General features: G+C 49.2%; 1 protein-coding gene across 2 annotated transcripts in view; it reads left to right on the forward strand.

Annotated features, from left to right (window-relative positions):
- VAV3 (vav guanine nucleotide exchange factor 3) overlaps positions 1-18,133 on the forward strand; it is a 263,731-nt gene extending 245,598 nt beyond the window's left edge. For both annotated transcript variants that reach the window (XM_053655908.1, XM_037152417.2), the window contains exons 25-27: positions 2,112-2,241; positions 15,257-15,408; positions 16,050-18,133. In XM_053655908.1, the coding sequence (XP_053511883.1) occupies positions 2,112-2,241; positions 15,257-15,408; positions 16,050-16,091 (324 nt within the window). In that variant the 3' untranslated portion in view covers positions 16,092-18,133. The remainder of the gene's footprint in view (positions 1-2,111; positions 2,242-15,256; positions 15,409-16,049) is intronic.
- The last annotated feature ends 472 nt before the right edge of the window (positions 18,134-18,605 follow it).

The raw sequence follows: 18,605 nt of genomic DNA on the forward strand, positions 1-18,605 counted from the left end.
CTCCCTCCTCCTCCTCCTCCTCCTCATTCTTCTCCTTTTTAAGTGGGTCAGATCCCAAATTCCATTGCTTCATGAAGGATCCCTGTAATCGGGGTCCAAGGAAGGAAGTAATATATATGTATATAATTTTATTTTATTTATTTATCTTTAGAGGGGAAGGGAAAGAGAGAGGGAGAGAAACATCAATGTATGGTTGCCTCTCATGTGTCCCCTGGTGGGAACTGGCCTGCAACCCAGGCATGTGCCCTGACTGGGAATCGAACTGCGATTCTAGAAATATATATATTTTTAAGTGACAGATACAATGTGTGTAAAAGCCTAGCATCTCAGGTCTAAGCCAGCAAAGTCCCTGGCTCATCGTGGACTCTTAGCAAATGCTCCCTCCCTGTGTGCTCCCTCCTTGCGGACGTGTATTTGCCAGATGCTATTTGCTAATCATGTGATGTAGTTAAGAGCACAGCTTTGGAGGCAGACCCCAGCTGCACGACCGTGCTCACACGGACTGACCTCCCAGAGACATGTGCATCAGTGGGGACAAGGACCGTCTGTCTGTCACTCACTGTGTGAAGATGTGAGAAGCTACGGAAAGGCCAGGTCGGGGGATGGCAGCGGTTGTTAGGATGGTCACCTGTACCAGGTGCTTCTTCCGTGCTTACCGTAACCTGTGAAGTTGCTTGTTACCTGTTTGACAGACCCGGGAGCTGAACAGTGTCCATTTGCTTTCTCTTGTGCTTCAGCCCAGCCCTGTGGACTTGTGTCTGTGCACGTGGTCCTTGTCACCTTATGTCTGTCCCCAGCCTGAACGCTCTGCATGCAACATTCCTCTCCTCCCCCTTGGCCCTTCACATTTCACATGTTCCCCGGTGTAAGCCGGGCTGGCTCCATCATGGAATCTTTTCTCATCTTCCAAAACAGACGTGCAACAGGAAGCTCTGTCTTGCCTTTGAACTCTCACAGCCCTCTCTTTCTTCCAAGGGTGAGAACTCTGAGAGAGAGGGTCGGCCTTATGTTGCTAATCTTTGCGACCCCTTGACCTCCCCACACCATGCATTTCACAACTAATCTGCATCCGGTCATAAATGATTAATATATCATTGTCAATTCTCTTTTTCTTCTTCCGGCCATTTTTGGCCTGATTGATTCATTTTGGAAACTTTGACCATAGCTACTGAATGGAGATACTGAGTTGGTATCAGGGTGATTTTTAGAAGAAATGAGTTGACTTCACACTGTTTTTAATCAATTGTGTAGCAATAGAAGCAACAAGTAATTCGCTGAAAGGGATTTTGCTTTGATTTTCACTTCAGGTGTTTGTAAGAGCCGTTATATCTATAGTATCATCTGATAATAATAGGAGTTTTTTCCATTATAAAGCCATTATTATTTAATTTCTGTTTCAAGTAGAGGCATTCAGGTGTGTGTAGAATCTATGATTCTCAAAAGAAATTTCCTGAAATTTCAGTAGGCAAGGTGGTGGGGAGTTATTATATTAGGCTCGGATATATTTGGACAAATTCGGTATTAGAGGGAATTGGAAGCGACCGCATCATTGACCTCCGTGAGCACCAGAGGGTGGGCAGAGCTGTGAGCTGGGTGCTTGTACTTCAGGGTAAGCCAGAAGCAATGTCAAGTAGCATTTGTGGTTTATCGGCCTTGGTTTACGTGGAAAACTGTGTCGACAATCCAGTTTGTTTTTTTCTGCGACATTGAGAGAAAAATGCAGGAAACTAGACATTGCTATATATTCAGCAAACAGCTGTTTCCTTTATTTTTGCCTAGAAAGGCAAGTATTTCATAAATAAGAACAGTAATTGCTGTTCTGAAACTGAGGTTCAGTATGGTTTCTCTTCATTGACCACACTGACCACAAGATGGACAGGATGTTCTCTGCCTGTGAATAACAACAGGGGACGCTCACATTACAAATGGCCTGACCAGGAAAGGCAGTTCCTGGGCAGGTGCTGCGTGTGTGCGGATCAGTAGTTACGTGTCCATAGGCTTATGGAAAATGTAGCGTTAAATCAGTCATCCTCATACATCTGTATGCCATGTCCAAGTGTCTGAGAACAGAAGCTTATTAAAAATTGTCTTTTGTTCTCTTCACCCTAAAGGAGCTTGTGGAGTATTACAAGCATCATTCCCTCAAAGAAGGGTTCCGAACCTTAGACACCACTCTCCAGTTTCCGTACAAGGAGCCAGAACATTCAGCTGGACAGAGAGGCACCAGGGCAGGCAACAGCTGTAAGTATTGTCGCTGAGAACGCAGTTCGCCGACACTTGTGCGGAGGCACAGTCCCACCAGACATGTTTACCCCAAAGTTTGAAACGTAAACCAGCTCATATGCTAATGCACTTAGCAAGGAATTTTTCTTGCTAAGCCGAATCAGACAGGCCAGCGGGTTTACGACTGTTTCAAGATAAGGTCCTTTGTGCCCAACTAAAAATCACATTTGTGTTCAGAAATCCAGCAGAAATGTAAAGGCAGGGTTAATAGGTAAGGTTTGTACTTTTCAGGGGCTTTTACAGTAGTCAAATTCTTCTTAATTTACCTGTGTGTGCGGTCCTAATGCCGTCCGAGTAACGGGACTTAAGCAAGGCCGGTGCCCAGCTCTTCTCGCCCAGCCTACTGTCCCCCATCTCCTTACGATTCTGTTTCAAAGATCTGTTTTCGAATCACATCTCCTTTGACGCCAGTATTTCTAAAAGTTCACATCGGCCACTTTCCCTCAGAGCGAGCGCTGTGCCTGCCCCGTTCACCCAAGGTCAGCACGCAGACCAAGAGCAGGTTCCAGCCAGAGCGTGAGTTCAAGGCACAGACGATTTTCTCATCACCGTCTAATGCCACACCATCTTCTGGAGGAGATGGAGCTTGTAGGGAGGCCATCGCGATGACAAATGTCGGGGGTAAAACGTGATTTCCTTCTCTTACTTTGATTTTTTTTAGAATAAAGCTGTTTTGGAGGAGAACTGAATACAGTTTTATGACTCTTAGAATCCTTAGCCTAAGCAAAACTGGATTTTCCAGAGGTATTTCCAAAGAGAATTTATATCACTGCAATAGAGCGTCAACGTCTTTACCCCCTCGCGGCAGAAACTGAAAGGAAAACAGTGAGCGCTCAGGGCTCCGGCGACATCAGTGAGGTTTCACACGCTTCACAGAAGTAAAAACCCTGGCAGCTTGTCACATCAGCCAACAGGCGTGTGTTTTATTTGAACGACTTAATAGCTGTTCTCTCCACACGGGTTCCTGGTAAATAACCACACTTGTGCGAAGCGGAGCTTTAGGGGGAAACCTCAGTCGCCCACTAAAAGTTCCCTGTCTAATTTTTAGCCCAGGGTTTCTCGGTTATCTTAGAGTCTCACCTAGGTTGAGGAGTTTTGTGTTTTTATATTGAATAAAATATAAATCACTCATAAAGTGACCGGGAAGAAGGGAGCTGGTACTTCAGGCAGCAGTCGTGGCCCAACGGCCTGCACGCCAAGGTCGGGCCACGGTGCCCTCGGAAGGGGATTGTAACCTCAGGTCAAGTCTGTGATGCGGCCCAGTGCCTTGTTTACTTGATGCTGACTCTGTACAAACGGGTGTTTTCTACGACAGTGGGTGTTTTATCAACACAAAAGGCAATGGGTATTTTACGAAAGCCACGAGGGTTCTGCGGATTCCCCGAGGGGTTGTTCGTGGAACGTTCGGCCGGGTGTCCATGCGTGGTGAGCACTCAGTAAAAAATTCAGCTGCTGCTCACGCTGCCTCTCCAGCTTCTACTGCCACCTCTCACGCCTCTTGTAACATGGAAAACATTTTCCTGTATCTGTCAGAGTTCAGTAACATGACTGATTTTGACTCCTAGCCATTAATACCTTTTCTTTCATGGTTTTAAAAATATACCTTGCTTATCTCAAGTTCAGATGAAGGGCTAGCCCTTCACTGAAACACCCTTCTGTGCTCGTCCGGCAGCAGTGGGAAGAAAGAAACACTACATGGTCTGCACAAAACACAAATGCAAGATGTCTTTACAGTCCGTACCTCTGCTAGACATCGCCTAAAGATAGCTTTTACCAAGAGGCATTTCCTGGGGACAGTGGCTGGGACAGTGGCACGGGCTAGGACACCCCATTGCTCCTCAGAGGTGGCAGAGCAGGCGAGCTGCCACCTACAGCCACCCTGTGTTCTGGGGAGAGGTCGTGGTCGGGGTTGACGTTCCCACTCTGGAGACCGGCTGTTGACGGTTATTGTGTTCTTAGAGAACACCGCACCCTCGCCCCCGTAAAAGAAAGTCCCCGAGCATTGTAGAGGGGACCACTCGCTGCTGTGCTAGTCCAAGCTAGAACACTCTGGGGCAGGTGACCAGCTCGTTTTCAAATTAGTAAAATATGGTCCAATTATGACAAAACTCCCTTCTGCTGATGGGGAAAAATACAGTAGAATGAAGCAGGAGGCCAGAGTATCGGGCAGGAGGGCAGCTAGCACTTCCCAGTTAGGAGCCCACTGCAGGCAAGACTATGAGACTTTATTGTTTTTGTTTGTGGAATGACTTGAGTGTTTCCAAGACAGAAAAAGAGAGACAGAAGGAAGCCAGAGCAGGGAGGGGTCTCAGGTGGGGCCGGGAGCTGTTGGGGTTCCCTAGGAGCTGCAGTCGCTTTGTGGGAGACACCAGGTCCTATCCCCGGGCTCTGTAAGGATCCCAGCACTGTCCGGCGTGGCCACGGCAAGCCTGCCCTGGACTCTGCTGTGCCCGAAGGACGTGTACGTTCGAAGGGCACTGAGCGGCCTGTGTGCCTTTCTTGCTCCGCAGTGAGTGTGTAATTATTCCAGGCCTGCTCACCTCTGACCTTAGGTGAGTCACGGAGCTTGCCTGGGCCTCAGCTTTCTCATCCAATGAAGGAGGAGTGAGATTAGACAGGTTCTTCTGCTCTCTTACCGATAGCATCTGAGATTTCTTTGTACACGTGAGAGGAGGGGGCGGAGAAGAGCGTAATAGACCAATTACGCCAGGAAACACTGCCCCATTGGCTATCTCATAACATACGAGCAGGCCTCACACGTTTTCTCAAGTTCCTATGAATCAGAACCGCAGCCTAGAGTCGGCTGATTGAAAACAAAAATGTTGGCTATCCTTGTATTTAGATAACCTCAAAGTATCGCTCTCAAGGTCGTACCAGTGCTGGAAGGGGACTCGAAACCGCTCAATCGAGCGATCACGGCTCACGCCGGTGACGGGACCACAGAGAGCGGGCCGCGCGGTTCTCCGGGGACACACCGCCACTTCGGTGGGCTGCCTGCTTCCAAGACGCACAATCTGGGTTTAACCGTGAGGAAAGGCCGGACAGACCCACGCTCAAGGGCATTCCACAGAATAATTGGCCCGCGTTCTTTAGAAGTGTCCCTGTCGGGAAAGGCCGAGGGGCCTGAGGCATTGTTTCAGGGTCAGCTGGACTAAAGGGACCCGAAAGGACCTTCAGTGCGTGGCCCTGGATCGGCCCCTGGAGCAAAAACGCATATAATCTCTTTTTCTGGAGAGGACCTGCCTGGCACAATTAACGGCTTTTGAACAAGTTTCTAGATTCATTGATAGTATTTTTTTCTTTTACTTGTGATAACTGTACTGTGGTTACATAAGAAGAAAAATGCCCTTTGTTTTTAGGGAGTACAGATTGATGTAGAAATAAAGGTCATTATGTCTGCAGTGTATTCTAAAATGGTTCAAAAAACACAGAAATTGGGAAAGCAAACATAGTAAAACGTTAACATTTGAGGTGTTTAAGTGAAAGTCTATGGGAATTGTTTGTATTGTTCTTGCAACTTTTTTTCAGGTCTAAATTACTTCAGAATTGAAAGTTGCAATAATTGGAGACGATCCCATGAGTGCATAAATCTGACAGAATTGTCTCCTTTTCACCTGCTCCAGGTGGCAGGGGTGCCGGGCACACTGATTTGGGGGTATGGAGAGCACCCACTGGGGTGTGTGTGAAACCACCTCTGCCTTGCCTATGACCCCATCACATTTGCTTACTTATTCATTCATTATTTGAGTCAACAAATATTTATTTATTCCACGGTAACCGTACGCCAGGCCCTGTGCTAGACACTGGAATTACAATAGTGACGACTTGGTGGACAGGAGCGAACACACACAAGGAACGTCATAAATAACTTTGAGTTTTAATAAGCCGGGTGAAGCAGAAGATGGGGGGAGGGCGTGACAGGAGGGCCCTTGTGACCCGCAGGGGGAGGGAAGGGCGTGCTGGAGCGGTGACCTTCGGGTGGGAAGGGCAGGACCTGTGTGGGTGGCGGAGCACAGGCAGAGAGCCACCGAGAAGAGGTAGCTCGTGGGCAGGACGTTCAACAGGAAGGGACTTCATGTGCATGAAGATAGGGAGGCAGGCGATGTGTGTGGAGCACAGTGGGGGGATTGTAACAAGCGCAGTGGAAATAGATTAAGGCTTTATGAGCAGGAAATGATGTAAACAGATTGATATTATGTTAGAAGGTCACTGGTGCCCTGGCCTGTGTGGCTTAGTTGGTTGGAGCATTATCCCATACACCAAAAGGTTGCAGGTTCAATTCCTGGTCAGGGCACATGTCTGGGTTGTGGGTCTGATCCTCAGTCTGGGCGTGTGCAGGAGGCAATCAGTCGATGTTTCTCTTTCTCTCTCTCTCTCCTTGCCCACCTTCGTCTTTCTATGAAAAAAAAAAAGTTCTCGGGTGAGGATGAAAACATAAATAAATAAAGGATCCCTGGCTACTCTGTGAGGAGGGGCTGGGGAGGAGGCACAGGCAGAAATCACAGGAGTGGGGAGGTGACTGCCAGTGTCCCCTGGAGGCATGATGGTGGCGTCAGGGACAGTGGGGCAGCAGAGTGGCCGATTTCAGTGTATTCTGGAGGACGAACCGATTGGGTAAAGGAATTGGGGTAGAACTAGTACAGGTACGACACGGACTTACTTTCCTGGGACGACTGGCCCACGGGGGAGCAGAAGAGGTTCTTGGTACCTGTGCCTGCTCCGGGGTCCAGCAGGCGGTTGGCACCGAGGAGAGTGGCTGGGTTGAAAATCGAGCTTTATGAATCCTTGACACTTCATTTTGTAATTTACATACAGTGTGATGTGTACAGAGGTCTGATGATTTCTTTTGGTGCATCGTTCCCAGAAGCCTCAGGAACTGGCCTCCGATGCTTCTTATTCTCGGGTTGCACTTCGCACAAAGCCCTTCATGAAGCAGGTGCAGAAAGGCCTCAGTAAGGGAAGTTGGGACGTACGTCCCTGGGCAACAAAGCGGGTGTTAAAGTGCTGCGTGTCGCTGATATTTGAAAAAGCATGGGAAGACTGGGTGGGTTTGCATGTTCCTTTCGATGTAGTGACAGATATTAGGGTAATTCTTCAAAGAGTGACAGAGACATCCTGGGTCATTGGGACCGAACAAATGACCTTGCAGGGGAAAGTGAAAATCAGAGCCAGCCTGCTCCATTACACAGGCAAGGCAGCTGTTCATTTATACTGCACAGCATCGCGCACAGGGCCGCTGCTCATTTTTTGGTACTCATTCTAGATACAAATTTTTCTTGTTTTACCTTTGCATTTTAGGTTAAAGGAGATTTGACCTGTTACCAGATGTTACCATTCTGTTAAATGAAACCAATCTGAATTATTCCTAGCTTTTTTCAGTGACATATAAAATACACAATGAATACCAACCAAGAGGTTTCTAGTTTGTTTGATTGAGGGAGCTGGGGAAGCAGGTATCTGATGCTGTGGCTGTAAGTGTTGCCAGGAGTCCAAGAAGACAGACCTCAGCTTTTACACGCAGCCCGGCGAAGGATCCCACGTTTAAGTTAAACATTCCTTACATTCTCAGCATGTACTGCACTGCTGGGCTGTCTGCAGACTGTCTTGGTAAGAACCTCCCAGCTCGCTCATCAGTGTCCCACTGAGGAACCTGGTTCTTCCGGAAAACCTCCTGGCCACTGCCGGCAGCTGGCCCCCAGGGATTCCCGTATGGGTGGCAGGGCCATGGGTCCAGTTGCCTGATGTTTTCACTAACAGCTTTTTATCACGCAAATGAGTGTGAACACTTGTGGTTGTTACAGCTGAGAACCGAGCGTTAGTTAGGGGAAGTCTGTCCCAGGGGATAATTAGCAAATGCTCAGGGTGATGTTCACTGGTCCCTGTAATGGGAAACTAGGTGGCAGTTAGTTCAGAAGTACTGCGTGATTGGTGACAGCACCGTGAGAAAGGGTGCTGGCTGAGCCTGGGCGCAACTGTGTGCAAATTTCAGATGTCACTGAAAGTTGACTGGGTTTTCATTTGCTCCAGAACAAGAGTAGCCTGATCCGGGTTGAACTCAGTACTTAGGGTGGTGATTAATTAGCCTTGACAGCCAAACTAGAGGCGGCAGGTAGTCATTCATTTGTACTTTTTAAAAATTCGATGGTGAACACTGTGTTCTTCTTTTAATCGACAGATATCTGTGTCATGTGGTTCTACCTCCTTGGTCAAGTCTCAGAACTGAGTAACACTCGGTAATGATTTGCCGATGGCTTCTCCTCCCAGTGTATCTGCTTAACAGCTCACTGCTAGTGATTAGAGAATCCTAGTCCTTCGGATTTCACTTGTTTAACTTGGAAATAATTGGAGGCATTCTCATTAGTTCCCATGGAGAAATGTTGTCATGAAACTATGGGCCACTTACTCGCTAATGCTCTGGGGACACCAGCCTGCTGGCCTGTGAGGAATCTGACGTGGGGAAAGCCACCAGAGAGAGCTGCCTGCGTGGGGGAGGGTGGGTCTTGCCGAGCCAGGGTCTCTGTCGTCTGTGAATAGGGGTTAAAAGTGTTTGAGGAAGGGTGGGAGGACTTAGTGAAAGCATGCCGTCTGCAAGTGACTGCTTCAGTGTAAAAGGCCTCAGTATTGGTTTAACATCATCTCCATGGGTACCGTTATCAAGGAAAGACTTCTCACGAAGCTTCCCAAACTAATGCAACGTGCTAGCAGGCAGACTGTCTGAAACATTAGGTGGCGACGTGAATATTAGGCCAGGAGATAAGAATCTCTTAAAGATTCCTGTTTGAATGTCTCTATTACTCAGCTATTTCTAATGTTTACATTATGTCCGCATAGAGTAGGGGGGTTTGATGAAGAAAACGTGTAGAAATAGGCGATACATTCTCAGTGCGGCTATAAATACGTTTCGAAGGTCAAGCCCTTCCGCACAGTGTTTGCATCAAACACCTTATTCTGACATTGCTTACATTTAGATTTAAGTGCACACTTTCCTAGGGAAGTGTGTTATCTGATACTCTCGTCTCCATAGGTGCCAGGCATTGAAATGCCCCCCCTCACCGACTCGGGAGAACGAAGTGCCCAAAGGCAGGGGAAATTGATATCTAGGATGAGCAGCGACGATAAGTCACGCTACGCTGTGTAGAAAAGTGGAAAGCATCCCGACCGATCCTTAAAATATTTGGCCGACAGCGATATTCTGGGTGGCAGGAGAGACTGATTAAGCTTTCACTCTGAGGCGGATTCCTCACGCACACAGTGTGGTACACGCCACGAGACCTGCGGTATTTCACAGCCAGTCAGCATCTCAGAAACATTACAGTTATCGTAGGAGTATCGTTGATAGCGTATGGCTCTCGGGGATTCTGGAGAATAAAACCTGAGCATAATGCACGTTCCTTCTTGTGTGTTGTGCCACCTTTTGTTGGACGTCTTCTCAAGCAGTTAATTGAGCAAAAGGGAAGTGAAGCGAATAGGAGGGGGAGGCCCCAGGAGCTTGGACAGTTAAACATCCTGCTGAGATACTGGGCCACTCAGCATCTTAGTGTGGGGCCACGTCCTTCAGTGGGAACGAGGGAGCAGTGTGAGAGCTGGCCTTGCTTTCTACCTGGAGATGCAATGTGCAGGGGCAGGTGAGGCCGTGGGGCATGTGCCATGATGCGAGTGCCCAGTGGATGGCTAGAAAGGACAGAGAAAGGGGACAAGTGTCTGGATCGATCAGGGAGGGTTTGAGGAAGGGACCCGAGCTGAGTGTCGGAGACAAGGAGCTTCAGGTTAGGAGAGGAAAGGCGAAGGAGCAACCTTCCAGAAGGAGCAGAAGTTTTGAGTTGAAAATGAAGCTAAGGACCTCGGGGGTGCTTAGGTAACTGGTCTGGATGAAAAGAATTTGTATGGGACCACGACAGGAGATTTGGTTAGAAAAGCAGGACATGGCCAGACTGTGACTTGTCACGGAATTCAGGCGAAGAGTTTGGATTTCGTCATGTAGGAACAGGAACCATGGCTCTGTGTTTACGGTGAGCAGTTGAGAAGCAGCGTTTGGCATAGGACGGAAGAGGGTTAACGGCTGGGAGGCCGTGTGCCGAGTGCACAAGGACAGTTTGCAAAGAGAACGCAGAAGACATTTTTGAAAAAGACAGAAATGAGGGAGATTGAGCTAGATTACGTGAGGAAGTTGCATTTCGGGACCAGCTTGGTTTCGACAAGTTAAATCAGAGATAGCGGCTGAACCTCACAGCAGGGTGGTGAAGACATTTGGACTCACAGGCTGGCATGCAGGCAGGGATGCAGGCGAGGGGGCAAAGTCCTGTCCAAAATCCGTTCCAGCTTTTGGGGGAACATTCGGTTTAGAGTTAAGCCAAGGCCTGACCATGAGAAACTAACTACCATTTAGTTAAAATGATACTATTTTAGACAAGACTGAAGAAGATTCTAATGGTTGCTACCTGACATGAATGCCCATAGACTTTCAGGGCAGCACACTAAAGCAAGTACTGCAACTGAGGTTCAAGTTCTTTGCTGCAGCATCACCCATATGACTTCCGGAATGTCAGGTACTCTAAGGTTACAGGCAGATGATCTATCTACTATATCTCCCTCTTGTTGAGATTGTTTACATTGCATTTTAACTGTACTTTTATTGATTTCTTATTTCTTCCTTCTAGAGCTAACTTATCTCTTGTCGCATTTCAGGGTCTTGGTTTAAATTACCTCCATTAGAAATTAGAAGAGAAGTACAGTCTTCTTTTATTACTTTGTGGATAAAATAGTCCCAGAAGGGGAGAATGGACACTTAGAGAATAGTTTGAAGAGAATAGCATCATATCTGCCAGAGTAATGTGTAGAATGAGCGGCTCTGATTTAAGTTCTCACAGATACGGGGCTGGCGGAGGCTTGTCAACAGATTCTCTGCCGATAATGAAGGTCGGTGGGTGCCGTTTTTCTCATGGAGTTAGAGGTGGTACCCTCTCCTCTCTCTGTGAGTGGGTGCGTCATGACCTCGGGGAAATGAGAAGGCACCAGTCATATCGTACGGTGGTTAACGAGTTGGGCAGGTTGTAGTGTTGGTTGTAATAGCACAGGCCACTGCATTTTACAATAAAACAATGTACCATGGGTGTGCAATGGATTGGAAGAGAATCTTGATTATCAACGAGCACACACTTCAGAGGAGGTTAAAGGAATCAGGTGAGGCTTCCTGGGACGAATGTCGTGGATGCGTTGGGGCCACCCTAGAGCTCCAAGGTCCACGTTCAAGGATGAGTGAACCGCCAACCCCCACCGCTGTCTCTCGGCCAGTGGGCTTGGGTGGTCTCTGGGAGTCCCCTGAATGAGCTCCTGCCATTCTGAAGTGTCTGGAGTACCTCCCCCTGACAGGCACGCTGACGTGGGAAGAATTTGGTGGCTCTCAAGTCGAGCAGTGACCTGAAAAGACGCAGATTAGATTAGATTCGTGGGCTTCTTTCCAGTTTCCTCACCTTCCCCTCATTTTTGGTCATAGAAGGCTGTTGGTTACAGTGTCGATCAGGTGCAGGCACAAGGACCAGAAGTGCTCCCCATGCATTTGGCTTAAACAAGAGGCATTTATGCCTCCTTCCCATGAAAGCCTTTCCGCAGTCAGACCAGGGCTGTGGGGAACAGCGGGTCCCCTAAAGTCTTCAGTGACCCAGGCTCACTCCAGCTCATGCTAACTCATCCTTGCAGCAAGACCATGGTAGCTTTCCCATTCTAGACAGTGGGATAAAGAACAAGGGGGCAGGGGCAAAGGCGTGTGCCCGCTGCCCTGCAGGAAAGGTACCAGAGGCTGCCTTGGACACTTTCGCTTGCAGCCCAGTGGTGAGAACTTGACCTTGCTTTTGGGTGAACAGAGCCCAGCCAAATAATCTTCCAGATGGTTGAAGGGGAAAATGAATTGGGAGAAAGTTTATAACCACACCCCCACTTCCTATTGCAATGGCACCGTGGTATCAGTGGGTGGACTTCTGTAACTGCCATTGGAGGAGGCAGTGGAAGCCGAGTGGGGGGTGCAGAGCCATGGAGAGACCAGGCATCACGCCGCCTGGGCACGACTCTCTCAGACGTAAAGGCAGAATAGTGTGAGTGCCTTCCTCTTTGAGCTGTTGGGACAAATCAGTGAAATACTGAGCATCAGACACTGAGCGTGCCATTTAACACTTCTGAACCATTTGATAAATGTTAGCTCTTCTGAAATGTAAAGTGAAAAGCTTTCAAGCATCCAAGTGCATTTGACTTTTCTCTACATCCCTACCACTCGGGGGACAGGCTTGCTTTCTCTTCCAGACGTGGTGACATCCAGAGGGGTTTGCGTTTTGCTTCCGGAATGCAGCTAGCCTGCGCGTGCGAGGCTGGGCCTGGGGTGTGTCCTACCAGATCTGGAGGGATGCGTGATTTTCTTGAATTCGCCTCACGTGTTTCACTGGCAGCGCCCTGCAGGCTGCTGTCTTACTTCCTATCAGTTTTGAGGTGAAGCATGTTTCACACGGAGAGTGGGCTGCTCCCCCTTTGCACTGCTGTAACACGGCGGGGACCGCGTGCCGCCTCCCGGAGATGGCCATCCTCGATGGAAGTGTCGGAGGTGGCCACACGGAGGGAGATGCTGTCTTCACCTGCCGAGAGGTAGACAGCCCCGAACCGTGGCACGAACGTCACTCAGAATGTGGAAGTCTGCTTGCTCTTCGTTCAGAAACAGTGATAAGGAGCAAAGCGAGTGATAGCGAGCGAGGCTGGACGTCCCAACTTTGATGTGACAATTTTCTTCTGATTCCAGGCAACGGAATAGCTGTGTTGAGATGTTTTTTTGCCGATGCCTAAATGTTGTTTCTCTCTCTCTCTCTCTCCCCCGAAGCCCCTTCTTTGTTCTGTGGGTTTTCTCTTGTCGCCCCTCCAGAGTACAGCTTTGTCCCTCCCTCTTCCACTCCCTTCTGGTCAGGTACTGCTTTGCTGTTTTTGTGTGTCTTTTTAACTGGCTTCTGTCTGCAAAAAAAAAAAAAAAAATTCAGCCTTCTCTGTATGGCTTCTCATGTAGACACATCTCCTCACAAACGGTCCCTAGAGTCACATTCGCACTGTGTACCCTCGTCCCCTCTGTCACAGAGTCACCGTTCGTCATGACATCTCACTGCTCTGGTTTCTGTGTGTGCTCCCGTGACGTGTTCCAGGGAGACAGTTTCTATTCCATCCGTGGGGGAGGCGGGGAAGGGAAGGGGGCTGAGCAGAGAGGGGAGGGCGTGAGAGACCCCGTGAGACCACTAGTTTCCTTCAGGATCAGACATTTTGGTTGAGAATGGCCAGTGTCTAGCTTTATCCACCAAGAAAATAATTAGAACCCAGACCCCAGCTTGGTCTGCAGACATGAGTAGAATTTCAGTACTGATTGCTTCGAGGACAACTGGGCCCTTCGCTTTTTACACGGGCATTTTGGTCTTGACTTCTGCCATTAGTTGGAGGATTTGGGGGTTGTTTAGGTGATATGTAGGAGAGTACATTATGGCTAAAGTATATTTCCTTACAGATTTTAAAAAATGAACCTCGAAGTCCCCATGGACTCTTGGAATAATCTAGAACCAGGAGGACCTTAGAAGTCACCTAGTGCAGACCTTTCATTGTGTAGGCGAGAAAAATGTGGCCTCGGGAGCCTCAGAGACTGGGCAAGGCCTCGCAGTTTAGTTGATAAGTGGCTTTTGCCACCGCAGGGCTATTTTTATGTTCACCTGCCCACGTAGGGGGTGTGCCCCGCAATGGGACAGCATTCAGTAAGAAAACCATTAAAGTGGCTTTTGTCCGAACAGTAAAAATAAAATGACCTATTTCTACTCCCGCTACAGTTCTGAAATCTACAGCATTGCTATTCATTGATCTTAGGATTGACACCTGGAGAGTAAAAAAAAAAATTCGGTCATTGCAAAGCCATGACTAATGGGCCAGAGATCCCTGTCCCCGCACGGGCAGGCTCTGCCGGGGTGACCCAGGCCGTCCCCGAGCTCGGGGACTGTCCAGCAGACCGAGGGGAGTGTTTCCTCTCTGTTTCTTTTTCTTCTACTGAAGTTTCTTCGGTCCCAGGTGAGTGATTCTCAGAATCACTGAACCTATAATTGAAAGCACTTTATAACCCAAAGAACAACAGGTAGAGAAGTTAATATAGAATATGTCACGAACCACGAGAGCGGAATAGACTCGCACAGCCTGAATGCAGTTTTCCTCCGTTCAAAGCAGTGAGGGTGGCGAATATGTTAGCTCCCACCATTAACACAAAAATCCAAATATAGGAGATGAAGCCCTGGCATCGTTTTTGATTATTATGTACTTCTGGGAGGCAGAGAACAGATTAACAATGTTTGTGAGATCTTTGTGTGAAACCTGATGTAAGCATCTTCACATAAGTGAAGTTACAACATATATAAAACAGTAACTGAGTTTATCCCCAAATAGTTTTAATAATAATATTTTTAAAAGCCTAGCTGGGGGAGGAAAATGCCATTGAACTAGAAGTGATCAACGGAGACTTTCCGAGGGGAACAAATGCATTGGTTGTTTTGAATCTTTCGTCAGAAAGGTTACGGATGAAAAGGTAACTGTAGAGCTTGTTACCATAGTGGCTCTAGATAGAAATAGGTTGTCGTGCCGTTAGTAGGGCATTTACGAGAGTTACTGTAGATTGTGTCTCCTTTGATAGTCACTTAAACATTTACCTCTAAAGAGAACAGTCATCCCTGTTTCGAAGTCACGAAGAAGGTGGAAACAGGACCGTGGTATTGAGACTTCAGGGAGTGAGCTTGACCCCACCTGATTGAATTGAAACGGCCGCTCTGCTGCTTGCTCCCGCGCTCCCCCGTCATTGTCACCGGTCCATAGTGAGGTCGTGGCTGTGCACTCCGATAGCATCGCTAACGCCCATCCCAACGGCCCCCACTGAGCGGCTTGTGACACTGTCACTCAGCGGGCCCCCACCGTGTCTTTGCAGTGCTGAGTCCGAAAGTGCTGGGCATCGCCGTGGCGCGCTACGACTTCTGTGCTCGGGACATGCGCGAGCTGTCCTTGCTGAAAGGGGACGTGGTGAAGATCTACACGAAGATGAGTGGGAACGGCTGGTGGAGAGGGGAAGTGAATGGCAAGGTAAGCCGACCCTCTCAGTGTGCTTGTGGCCGAGAGTGCTGGGGACTAGGCAGCTGCTGGCCTGCACGGTGGTGCTGGGCAGCAGGCCTCACCCCCCTTCCCCCGGAGCTCTGGTGGTCCCTGCCCATCAGGGGCCCTCAGGGAAAACGCATTGAATGAAGGTGATAGTGGCACAAATGATGTTCTCTTGGGGGAGCACCAGTGCGGGGGCTACCTGTTGGGACAGGGGTTGAGGAGCATCTTTCGAGTTCCCCGGCCTCAGTGCACACACACTCTGGGGAGAACACCTCTAAGGGCTGCTGGGCTCCGCTGGAAGGACGGGGGCTCCGGACCTGTCTGCACACCCTGTCCCATTTCACAGCGGAAACAGGAGCCCTACAACTCCAGAGCCCTGGGGTGTACTTCATTTGCATATTTATTGGCGTGCCAGCCAATGGGGACTTGGTTTCACTGTATTTCACTCCTCTGTTTCTGTCACTCTCGGCGGCTCTTGGAGCCATTAAATCAACCTCCTCCACCTACAACGGGCACCAAACTCCGAGTCACCAGGATGTTAAGGAAACAAAATGCCCTGTGTGCAGACCCCCTGGTGGCACCAGATGCAAAGTCATGTTGCTCTGTTGGTTGCTTGTCTCTTGCAGGTGGGCTGGTTCCCATCCACATATGTGGAAATGGACGAGTAGACGCTAGTCCCGTGTGGCACCTGGCACCAGAAACCCAGGGAAGGGGCCAGCCGCCAAAGCTGGCGCGGCGCGGCGACGGAGCCCAAGTGTTTCAGAAGCTGCCTTTCTGGCTATTCCACATCCTCCCTTCTAAGTCTTAATGTCGGGTCTGAAAGTGCTGGTCCCGACAGATGAACGGTTCGCCGAGAGCCGGCCAAGAAGCAGCTGACCAGCCGGTCGTTGTCAGGAACCAGGGCAGAGCCAAAAGCTGCTGTTTCCCAAAGACCCCTGCACACACCTTGGCTCACCTTTCCTTCTCCTTTGTCCGGACACATCGCCCACCACTGGTAAACGTGTGCCGCGTCTTTCTCCTCGATCCAGTCACAGGATCCTTCTGTGGGACGGAGCAGCAGACATTTAATTTTGTCCCCATTTCCAGCGCAAAGGAAAATGAGAGCTCCGCCCTTCATGCAGCCCAGTGGAGGGGTCAGCTGGACGCATCTGACACAGCCTCACAGGATGACTCGTTGCCTGGCAAACACTTTTATTTAATTATTCATTTGATATCCTGACCATCTTTGCAAGCTGCTTTATGAAAGGACAAAAGTACATAAAAGAGGGTGGCTCCGGATAAAATCCTCACAACCCGTGTGACTTCCTAGGGTTCTTTTGGAGACGTAGCACCTCACCTGGCGAAACCATCACCGGGTGTGTTGCAGGTCGTTGCAAGGAGCCTGAGTGAGGAGACATCGCTTACAGAAGCAGGTTAAGGGCTATAATTTACATGAGGTCATTTCACAGGAGCATTGTCTGGGAACACACGCCTTTCCACACCTCCCCGCCCAGACCTCGGACACCGTTGCTGATTTTCCCATTTCCCCGCAGTATTTGCAGGAGCGCCGGTTTGTTGAGGACTGTGGGAGGGAAGCACGGGGGCGGGGCGGGGGTCCTTGGCGCATTTCTGGGACCAGAGGGACACTCAGGCGTCCCGGTCTTTCTCAGCAGGGAGCCCCCAACTTCTCGCGGAGGGTCTCCCCATCTGCTGGTTCTTTCTGGGGTGTAGTAACCAGGGGAAGATAGGTTTTTGCAGTGGATTTATTTGACCAAACCTTCACTTTTCATGCGAGGACTCGGAACATGTTCTCCCTGGGACACACGGACTGCCCGGTCCGGTCAGTCCATGCACTCACTTGGTCCTTCCCCAGTGACATTGGTTTTCCACAGCTGAAGTCGTGTCCTGACAAGATGCAGCGGATGGAGGAAACCAAACAAAGCATTAGAAGCATTACCTACAAAGATTTGGGATTGTCCCTGAAAGGTGGGAGGTGCCACTGCTCACTCCCCAAGCCACTCGAATTCCAGAACCAGACATTCAGTGGCCACCGCCCCTCCCGCCCCCGTGGAGCCCCTGCTGGCTAAGCCTTCCCAAATAGGGTCCACACAGGGCCTGTACCTCAGAGTTACGTAAACTGTGATTGTGTTTTAGAGCAATTCCTATTCGCTAAAACCAATTGATTTTTTTTTGTATATGTGTAAATGATCACCAAAATGGGTTTGTGAAGCGCCCTGTATGCGGAGTTGCCCGCAGTGGAGTCTGCCTCTAAGTCCTCCCTGTGACTCTGTGTCTGGTGTCTTGTCTGTTGCGTCTGTTTTTGTGGAGAGACAGCGTCACGCCAACGGAGACACTCCTGTGTAGGGTATTGTGGCTGCCGGTGTTTCTTTCATTGTTTCTTTAGCCACTAGACGCCCTTCCCCATGGTGGTGTTTGGTCTTCCTGTGCATTTCATGGACCTGGGTGGGGTCCCAGCAGAAGGTATTGGAGCCCCTTTCACCATGTTGCTGAGCACATCTTTGTCTGGTTGATACTTTGTACTGCAGACGTGAAATGCTGCGGGTTCGTGTCGATTTCTGATACCAAAGACGAGTCGCAGTTTCTCCCTTTACTTGCCTGTGTGCAGCCTCATGTAATATGGTGAGCGAGAGTGGTGTTTCACTTTGTAATATTTTGTAAATATGTCAATAAAATAAATAGCTACCACCTGCATTAAATGGGTCTCTCCAGAGACGAAGAGTCTTTTCATTGAACGATTCCGTAATTCGACACACAGTAGGCCCCCCTTGGCCATGGGGGGGCCTGCTCCAGGAAGACCCCCAGGGGATGCCCAGAACTGCAGAGGGTACCGAACCCAGTATGTGCTATGGTTTTTCCATAGCACACACACCGGTACACACTACAGTACACACACACTGAGTTCGCTTTATAAATTAGACAGTAAGAGATGAACAATAACTCATATTAAAATAGAATGATTAAAATGATACACCGTGACAAGAGTGGCATATTATGCAGAGTAAGGGTGACTTGAGCACAGTGAGTGTTACTGCCACAGTTACCTGATAACCTGGAAGGCTGGGGAGACCCTGACAGGCAGGCGCCGGACGGAGGGGCGATTCACAGCCCGGGCGGGACGCAGCCGAGCGGCGTGAGATTTCACCCTGGTCCACAGGACGGACTGCCACTTAAAACTTATGTAT

Source organism: Artibeus jamaicensis, unplaced genomic scaffold, assembly GCF_021234435.1.
Source record: "Artibeus jamaicensis isolate MK-2021 breed Jamaican fruit bat unplaced genomic scaffold, CSHL_Jam_final scaffold_1689, whole genome shotgun sequence".
NCBI classification, from domain to species: domain Eukaryota; kingdom Metazoa; phylum Chordata; class Mammalia; order Chiroptera; family Phyllostomidae; genus Artibeus; species Artibeus jamaicensis.